Source organism: Rhinoderma darwinii, chromosome 11 (assembly GCF_050947455.1).
Source record: "Rhinoderma darwinii isolate aRhiDar2 chromosome 11, aRhiDar2.hap1, whole genome shotgun sequence".
In the NCBI taxonomy this organism is placed as follows: Eukaryota; Metazoa; Chordata; class Amphibia; order Anura; family Rhinodermatidae; genus Rhinoderma; species Rhinoderma darwinii.
Genome location: NC_134697.1, coordinates 97,067,621 through 97,076,967, shown reverse-complemented (window position 1 = coordinate 97,076,967; position 9,347 = coordinate 97,067,621). Strand labels below are relative to the sequence as shown.

The following is a 9,347-nucleotide window of genomic DNA, read 5'->3' as shown; positions in this document are numbered from 1 at the left end:
CATTGGTCTCCCGGACTTTGTCTCCTATCACCACGACTCCCACTTGACACGAATCTTAGATTGGTTCCGGCACGGCGCGATGAAAGAATGGGTGTCCATGGAACAGGCGTTTACATCCATCCCACTACAGGCCCTGCCGTGGTTGGGCAGACATGTTCCGAGGGTTGTGCGGTCCCACCCGACAATCGGTCCCACCCTAGCAGTCGCATTGCGGGTGTTTCCTCGGGCGGAATTCTCGCCGTCCCCCTCCCCGCTATTTACGATTTTAGGCATCCCTGCATTTCCACCGGGACTGGATAGTGGCCCATTTCAAGTATGGTTGCGGGCGGGTAAGGGGCAGGCCCTACAATTTCAGCAGGAGGGGAGGTGGATGACGAGCGATCAAATACGAGCTCTGTCGGATCCGGTCTCTTTCTCGGCGTGGCAGGTTACCCAGTTGCAACATTTCCTGATGTCCCTAGAACATCCTGGAGTTCAGCAACGGGACTGCTCCGCGTTTGAACTCCTGTGTTCAGGCACAGGCACGATCCGACATGCTTTGTCCAGAGTCTATGGGTTCTTGATCTCGCCCCCCAATCTGCCGCCACCTTCGTACTTGCGTAGCTGGGAAAGGGGGCGAAACATTCACCCCTGAACAACGAGACCGCCTGTTCACCATGACGCATAAGTCCTTCATGGCCAGTAGATTTCAAGAAGCAGGATTTAAGATATTGTCCCGTTGGTACAGGGTGCCTTCCAGATTGCATGCAATGATCCCGGCGGCCTCGCCACTATGCTGGAGATGTGGGGACCATGTGGGTACAATTATGCATATTTTCTGGGACTGCCCACTCCTGACTGGGTTCTGGTCCGAGGTGTGGCGTATTTCCTCAAAGTTCACGGATTGTCCTCTCCCGCGATCTCCGGGCCTCTTCCTGCTTCATTTGTGCGAGGTCCCACTGCCCTTGTATAGACGTTCGGTAGTTCGTCACTTGGTAAACGCGGCTAGGGCATGTGTTCCTGCACTGTGGAAACAGTCCTGTCCGCCGACGGTGGGCATGTGGTTCGGCAAGATCCATGAGATCATGAGAATGGAGGACCTCACGGCATCAATGAAGGGGACTCATGCCTCCTTCCTAAAAACATGGCGTGAATGGATTCGTCCAAACGACCGAGGAATATAAAACCATCATGGCCTCGTGAATTCCCGTCTAGATCCGGTATGTCAGGTCAGCTCCCCCCCTCCCCTCTTTCTTGTTTTCTCCCCCCATTTCCTTCCTCACTATTTTGCCTCTCCTTCTTTCTGTCTCTGCATCTCTCTTCTCCTTTGATGCCCCTGTGCGCACTCAGGATATATCATGCACGGCTGCGGGTTCAGGGTGCATATCGGAGATTCCCTAATTAACTGTATTTAGCGACATGGTACTTTCAGGTGACCCCATGTACTTATGCGGGGCAGATAACTGACCTGTGATCCGTTAACTGTTTTTCATTGCCTTTTTTCGCACTGTGTTATGTATATTCTGTACGATTTGTAATTTAAAAAAAAACACAAAATGACAAATAAAAGAATTTATAAAAAAAAAGTGATCAAAAAGTTGCATGTACCAAAAAATGGTACCGATAAAACCTACAGTTCGTCCCGCAAAAAATCCGCCCTCACACCGCTCAATCCACGGAAAAGTAAAAAAGTTCTGGCTCAGAATGTGGCGACACAAAACTATTTTTTTTTTTAACAAAAAGATTTTTGTTTTTTTTAAAGGAATAAAATATAAAAAAAAGTATATAAATTTGGTATCACCGTAATCGTATTGAACCGCAGAATAAAGCCAAGCTGTCGTTTTTACCGCACGGTGAAAGCCGTAAATACAAAAACCAAAGAACTATGTAGGAATCACAGTTTTTTCCAATTTCAGCCCGCCAAGAATGTTTTTTCAGCTTCCCAGTACGTTATATGGTACTTTAAATAATGTCAATGGAAACTACAACTCCTCCCGCAAATAATAAGCCCTCACACCGCTCTACTGACGGAAAAATAAAAAAGTTACAGCTCTTGGAACGCGGGGAGAGAAAAATGGAAACTAAAAATAAGAACATTTTTCGACCCCCTCTAGCCGCGCCCGTCGTACATCCGCCCGTCGTGTGTATAGCCGCACTGCACACGTGCACTCTACCACTTCTCTTTACTGTCCAGTTCTCCCTCCATTAGACGCAGGAGGAGAACGTGTGCAGGAAGTCCCTGTCTGTTGTGGCAGAGGCGGCGTCCATTTTCTTGTAGTCCTACAGGAAGGACCCTGGCTGGCTCCTCCTACCTTCTGACATCACGTGGAATTTTCCCAGCTGCACGGTGTGGAGTGAGCAGAGGACTACAGGGCTGAAGAGGACGAGGTGACGATTATAACATCTCCCGGAACGTTGTATCACGTCTGTATATTATAACGTTGTGACCGTAGTTATAATAGTAGTAGACCGTAGTGACCGGGGGAGGTGATATCATGGGGACTCTCCTGTCTGGGAGGGTCATTTCCTGCAGCATATTGGTCAGAGGGCATCCCCCGGCCGTTCCTGGAGAGGGGGCGGGTGAAGTCCATTGTGAGGGGGGTCTCTGGTAACATCTTCAAATGTTTCTTACCTTTCCTCGTGGTTCGAGATAACGCGAGATGAACCGCTTTAAGTAACGCAAAAGTCTTAGGCCTGATTCACAAAAGCGTGGAATACGTCCGTGTAATGGCGGTTAAAACAACGGCCGTCACGCGGGCGCATGTTTTTCAATGGGGTTGTTGAAGGATCAGTCGAAAAATAGAACGTGTCCTGTTGCGGAAACGCTGCGATTCTGCCGCAAAAATGGCAAATCTGGAAAAAAAAAAACGTTATTTTTATAATTAATAAAAAGAAATAGTATTTGCCGCCAGCTGTTGCCATAGCGACATGTTCCTCTGTTCTGAGTGGCCTCCTGGGATGACGTTTTAACCCATGTGACTGCGGCGGTGTCATTCCAGGAGCCCGGGCTGCACGGAAAACGGGGACGCCAGGACAATGGCCGGATGTAAATATTAGCTTTTTATTTTTCGTTTTTTTTTTTTATCTGTCAAAACTGCTTTTCGCATCGGAATTTCCGCCCGAAAATCTGCACCAGTTTGGTTCGGTATTTCGTCGGAATTCTCTGCGGTTTTTACTTATACGCAGCGTATCCGGCCCGTGGGAACGCTGCTTAATCTGAAACACGCTGGAGTAGGATACAACAGGTTTATTACCAGGCGCACACCAGCAATGAACTCACGTAGACTCGCGCTCTTTTCCTGTGCCACTTTTTGGCATAAATGATGGTAACTTTGTCTGGTCACGTGGGGCCGCTCCTCCTGCTAAGCCCTGTACAACTGTGTTCAAAAGTAGCGGAGGAGCTGTAAAAATCAAAAAATTGCAAACTTTTGTGTAAAAAATAAGTTCCTCGTTCAGTTTACATTGTAAAGGGCCTTTAAAGGAGCGCTTAATGACCTGTAATTATTGGAGATCGGCGCTCGTTATGGGCACATTTCTGCCAGTGTAAAACTGTTCAATATGTCCTGCTCATTTCACACAAAAAATGGAGAGCCTGTGCAGCCCCCTGGTCGTCGGTGTCCCCTCTACCAGTCCCCAGGATCTCCTCTATAGTCCTTAGTTCACCCACTTCCGCTTGTATAAAGCGACGTAGCTACAGGTTAACGGGCTCCGGTGCAAAAGTTTCGTTTGGACCCCCTCCCGCAGCTTCTCTTCACGGCCGAACCCCCCCCCCCCCCTCTTAAGTGACCCATCGTTGCAGCACTGGCAACTAGACACAAGCCCCAAGACATATGTTTTGGCCCCCTCCCCTAAAAATCATTTATATATATATATATATCAGAGACAACATATTTACGAGACTGCGATCCCTATAGCTCTGCCACTGGACAGGATTAGATACACAGCTCAGCAGACAGTATCACACATGATAGCTTTAGATATAGCACGCTGTATAAAATATAATAGGCTTAGATACAGGGCCTCAGCAGACGGTATCCATATACTTACCCTCCTCGGGTAAGTCAGGTTCTCTTCAGCTCCGGGGCGCAGCGCCGTGTCCGCTTTCAGCTCCGGGGCGCAGCGCCGTGTCCGCTTTCAGCTCCGGGGCGCAGCGCCGTGTCCGCTTTCAGCTCCGGGGCGCAGCGCCGTGTCCGCTTTCGGCTCCGGGGCGCAGCGCCGTGTCCGCTTTCGGCTCTGGGGCGCAGCGCCGTGTCCGCTTTCGGCTCCGGGGCGCAGCGCCGTGTCCGCTTTCAGCTCCGGGGCGCAGCGCCGTGTCCGCTTTCAGCTCCGGGGCGCAGTGCCGTGTCCGCTTTCAGCACCGGGGGGCAGCACTGGGTACAGGCGCCATTCAGCATAAGTGCGCTGCACTTGGATCCGAAGAAGACCCAACTCCGTAGCGAAGAGGGGAAGTATATGGAGGAGTTACGTTAGTAATAGGGGCTCAGGTAGTTGCACCTATTGTAAACTACATAGGTCCCAATTACGATGGTAAATACTGACAAATGTGGTTCGGGGGGCCACCTTTGGGTTTAGAACCCGATCACAATTGCGACCCCTATAGCTACGCCACTAATGTTGATCATGTTGCTCAAATACTAGAAATGACATTAGTAGAATGACCCATCTATAACTGTGCGGAGGCATTAGATGTGTCTTCTATGAAGGGCTCAGTGATCTGTTTTTGTTACGTAGGGTGGACATCGGGTGCCTTTAGAGGAGAACATAGAAGGTAGTGAGTAGACAAGATCCTAGAGAATGGTCTGCATGACATGTGGTCAATCTCTCTCTCTGTCATATTTATGAGTCTGATATTCATCTTGATATTTAGGACGTCTGCGGCATGTGGATGACTTACCAGAAAGCAAGGTCCACCATGTTGCTTTCGCAACCTGATCCATAAAAGGGACAATAAGCGGAAGATCCTAAACTTTACCAACAATCTCATTGCTGACTCGAGAGGTGAGGCGTGCTGGGACATTATACAGTAACACCACGAGAGTGGTTTGGATGATGACTATATTATTGTGTTTCTATATTTCTCAGTGAAGGAGTGGGAGTATTTACGTAGAAGAGCACAAAGTGCTGTCCAAGGTCATCATGACGGAGAATCCTCGGACCCCCACATCCCCAGGTACGAGGCACATTAATTGCCACAAAATCTTTGTAAAACAAAGAATGGGAATTTTATCGTCTTGTTTTCTTTCAAACAGATTTATCTAATGAAATTGCCGTGGACGGTCTATCTGCTCCGATTAAGGAGGAACCAGTCTCGAGTCATGAAGGAAACTTCACGGTCCCCAACATTTATACGCCAATAGACCAATCACAATATCCATCTCCTCGTATTAAGGAGGAAAAAGACTCAAAAGAAGACGGAGCTCTCACTGTCTCTAACATTTATACACCAACCGATCCTACACAACAACATCCACCCTCTCATATTTCATATTTGGTTCCAGATAATACTGTTTTTCCAGTTTGTACTAAAAAATCGGAGGATAATTCAAATAGTAAAATGAACGAGATAGAAGTCATTTACCAACATCCCGTACAATCCACTTTTGGTGACATTTCGAACCTTACGAAATATCAGAGAGTTCACTCTAGAAAGAAAACGCCTCAATGTCCTGAGTGCGGAGAATATTTCCTGAGAAAAGCCCATCTGGTCACTCACCAGAGACTACATATGGGGAAAAACCCTCTCCAGTGTCCTGAATGTGGGAAAACTTTCTCCAGCACTTCTCAACTAATCAGCCGTCAGAAGTACCATAGAGAAAAGAAGTTATTTAGATGTTCCGAATGTGGTCAACTTTGGCCAGATAAAGCCTAACGGACTTACATGACCGAAGCCATACTGAGGAGAGAGTATCCACATGCTTGGACTGTGGTAAACACTTCTCGTGTGATAGTCATCTGGTGGGCCATTCGAGAACCCACACGGGGGAAGGCCCTTCAGATGTTCAGAGTGTGGGACACGTTACTGTGAGGGGGCATTTCATTCTTTTAAGAACTCACCCAGGAGAAGAACCGAATGCAAGTCTCCATTGTGGAAAACACTCTAAACATAAAGTATCACTCACCAATCATGAGTTCATACAAAATCCCATGAAGTAAGGGACATATTAGTAACATTTTCCTTGGCTTAGTACAAGCCAATCTATATTTTCCAGACGGATTGTTAAATTTTTTTACATTTATGGCCCCATCTTGGAGATCCCCCTCTATGTTCTTCTAGGTTGTAGTTGAACCAGACGTGACGATGAAACAGAACTGTCGCGAGTCCCCTAAGGTCGTTTAGGATCAAATCCCAAAAATTAGAGTTAGAACTGATTTTCCATCTGATCGGAATTGCAGCATTTCGAATCTTTATTAAAAACGTAAGGATCTGGTCAGTGAAGACCCACCAAAGCTCCACTGCCGTCATGATCGTGAGATAAGATGTTCTAATAAAGTTTGATATCAGAAAATCCAAGAGTCAGAACTTTTTTTTATTTTTTACGTAGCCGGATGAGGGCTTGTTCTTTGCGGGACGAGTTGTATTTTTTAATTGCACCATTTTGGGGTGCTGATAATATATTGATTAACCTTTTGGGACGGAATTGAAAAAAAATAAGCCCAACCAAATCAGCATTGTTTTTCACATTTTAAATTTACGCTGTTCACCATGCAGCGTAAGTGATGTGTTAACTTCATTCTGTGAGTCGGTACGATTACAGCGATACCACATATGTAGAGGTTATTCATGTTTTACTATGTCTGCACAATAAAAATACCTCTACGCCTCATGCACGCCACCGAGTGCGCCGTCCGAGTCCCGTCAGTGATCTGAGGAAAGATAGGACGTGTTCTATCTTTCCTCGGATCGGAGACTCGAACCATTTTTCATGGACTCGATGCACCCGCTAAAGTGAATTGTTCTATGAAGACTATCGGGTGCCGTCAAAAATGGCCCAAGTGGCACATCGGTCAGGTTCATGTAGCATTAGGCCTCATTCCCCACTTCAGTTATTTTCCTCAGGGTGTTATCCGTTTTTTTTAACTGATCGCACCCTGACACATTAATTTCAATGGGGCCATGCACACTCCTGTTGTTTTAACGGAACCGTGCAACCGTTTCGCCAAAAATAGGACAGGTCCTACTCCTGTCTGTTTTTGGTGGAAGAGTATCTGCCTTTTCATTGACTTGGTCCGTGAAACAACGGACTGCACGCGGAATCCCTCAGTGTGCGGTCCGTTCTCACGGATGTGTCAGTAGCGGTCGTACGACGGACGTGCGCATGAGGCCTTACACAAACGTTACTTGTGTTTGCATCACCGTATTTCAAGAGCTGTAACTTTTGGTTTTTCTGTCTGGCCATACGTGGGCTTGTTTTTTGAGGGACGAGATATAGTTGTCATCGGTGCTGTTTTGGGGTACATGGGACTTATTTATTAATTTTAATTTTTGGGGAAATCGGGGGAAAAAGAAAACAAAAAGCAATTTTCACCATATATTTTTTTGTACGACGTTCACCCAGTGGTTAAATTATTGTGTTAACTTAATTGTTCGGTTCGTTACAAACGCGACAATACTATATATGTCTCTAGTTTTTACATTCGCATTACTGTCCGTGTGAGGCCGGGTTCAGACGACTGTAGTATGATGGCCGTTAAAACAGCGGCCGTCACATAGACGCGTGTATTTCAATGGGGCGGTTCACACGGCTGTGGTTTCACATGTCCTTCCTTCCGTTTTCATGGATCCTTCGATAGACTCAAGTCTATGAGGGATCCGTGAAAATGGGTCCCGCGTGGGTGTAGCTCGGACGTGAAAAGCGGTAGTGGGTCGCCTTCCCATGACCTCCATGTACGTGATTATGCGTTAAGGAATGCTCCGTGAGGGTCCGAAACCCGGTGGTTCGTGCCGGAATTACATTCTCATGCTCCTATACAGGGGACGGAGCCTTCTGCTTTCGACACTGGCCACAGCATAACATTCCATGCCCGGAGGCAGACGATCGGTGCGGGGTCCGGGTGTCGGACCTCTCCGATCATATACTGATGACCTGTCTTGTCATTAGTATATGAAAAACCGCCCTGTGCCCCCTTTAAGACATCACGGTATCCGTTTTTAACTACTGCACGGGTCTCTCTCAGGTACTAGAACAACCATAAGGGGGTATAAAATGGCGTCTATAGATGTTATCACTTTTCTTCTGTCCATGGGCGAGCCGAGGTCCAGGCCCCGAGGTGCTTGAATTTGCCCCCTCCGGTAGAAAAATTAGAACTGTTGTAATTTTCCGGCTGTATAAAACACGTTACGGGAATTTACTAACGGCTTTGTCACTTTTGTGGCATTAAGACGGAACAGATTTTGGCGGGCGTCACGTTTCCGGTAAATATTGCTACGGTTTACTCTTCTCTGCGCTTTTCCAAAGCAGTTAACTAGGAGTGGGCGTGGCCTCCAGCTGACCGTTATTATAATTTACACCAGAGAATGGCGTAAATTATAGCGCAAAAGTACTAGCAGACGAAAATTTCAACGGCTACTGCACGGTCAGTCACAAATGTGGCAAATTTATTAAAAGGCGCGCGTATAAAACGTCCATCTCGGGCCTTATATACGTCCACGTGCTGTGCGTGAAAACGGCCGTCACACCCATTGAAGTCAATAGGTGCGTGAAAATCACGGTCAGCGCACGGACATCTACCATGTGCTGTCCGTGATTCACACACCAGTTGCTAAAGAGATGCGGAGAAATAAATAAAAAAATGTCCAACAACACGGACATAAAAAAAACGGATGCCACACGGAGCTGCAATGCAGGAAAAACTATGCGTTTTTTGCGGACACAAGACGAGCACCTTCGTGTGAATTAGGCCTTGAGTTATTTTTTTCAGGGTGCTATCCGTTTTTTTAACAGATGCCACCCTGACACATTCATTTCTATGGGGCCGTGCACACTTGTTTTAACGGTTCTGTGCGTCCGTTCCATCCTGTCCGTCGTTCAGTGCCATTGAAGCCTATGGGCCCATCAAAACAACGGAAGGCACCCGTGTGCCGTCCATTTTTCACGGATCTGTTGCCAAGCAACGGCGGGGCGCGCCAAAGTTCCCTGCATTCAACACACAAGATGGATTTTAACCCGTTAGTGACCGCCCCAAAGTGTTTTCACGGCGGCCAGTAACGGGCTTTATTCTGATGCATAGCATAAGCCAGAGGTATAGGAGGGCTGGGGGCGTCCCTGCTCGACCAATATTAGTATCGATCTCACCCGTTTAACCCCTCAGATGCGGCGATCAATAGCGGGCGCCGCATCTGAGTGGTTTTGGAGAGAGGAGGGGGGGAG

General features: G+C 47.4%; 1 protein-coding gene across 3 annotated transcripts; it reads left to right on the top strand.

Annotated features, from left to right (window-relative positions):
• Positions 1 to 2,269: 2,269 nt before the first annotated feature.
• Positions 2,270 to 6,485, top strand: LOC142663463 (uncharacterized). 3 transcript variants are annotated; one of them, XM_075842136.1, is made up of 4 exons: positions 2,270 to 2,367; positions 4,847 to 4,977; positions 5,067 to 5,149; positions 5,229 to 6,485. In XM_075842136.1, the coding sequence occupies exons 3-4, from the start codon at positions 5,116 to 5,118 to the stop codon at positions 5,846 to 5,848; spliced, it is 654 nt and encodes a 217-aa protein (XP_075698251.1). In that variant the 5' UTR covers positions 2,270 to 2,367; positions 4,847 to 4,977; positions 5,067 to 5,115; the 3' UTR covers positions 5,849 to 6,485. The 3 variants fall into 3 exon arrangements, with proteins under 3 accessions (XP_075698251.1, XP_075698249.1, XP_075698250.1); XM_075842134.1 differs by having other exon boundaries at positions 5,062 to 5,149; XM_075842135.1 differs by having other exon boundaries at positions 2,278 to 2,403; positions 5,062 to 5,149.
• Positions 6,486 to 9,347: the final 2,862 nt, after the last annotated feature.

Bases quoted from the DNA above. Each gene is read 5' to 3' on its own strand.
- LOC142663463 (XM_075842136.1), top strand. From the start codon at position 5,116: ATGACGGAGAATCCTCGGACCCCCACATCCCCAG. The intron at 5,150-5,228 runs GTACGAGGCACA...TCTTTCAAACAG, and splicing joins TCGGACCCCCACATCCCCAG to ATTTATCTAATGAAATTGCC.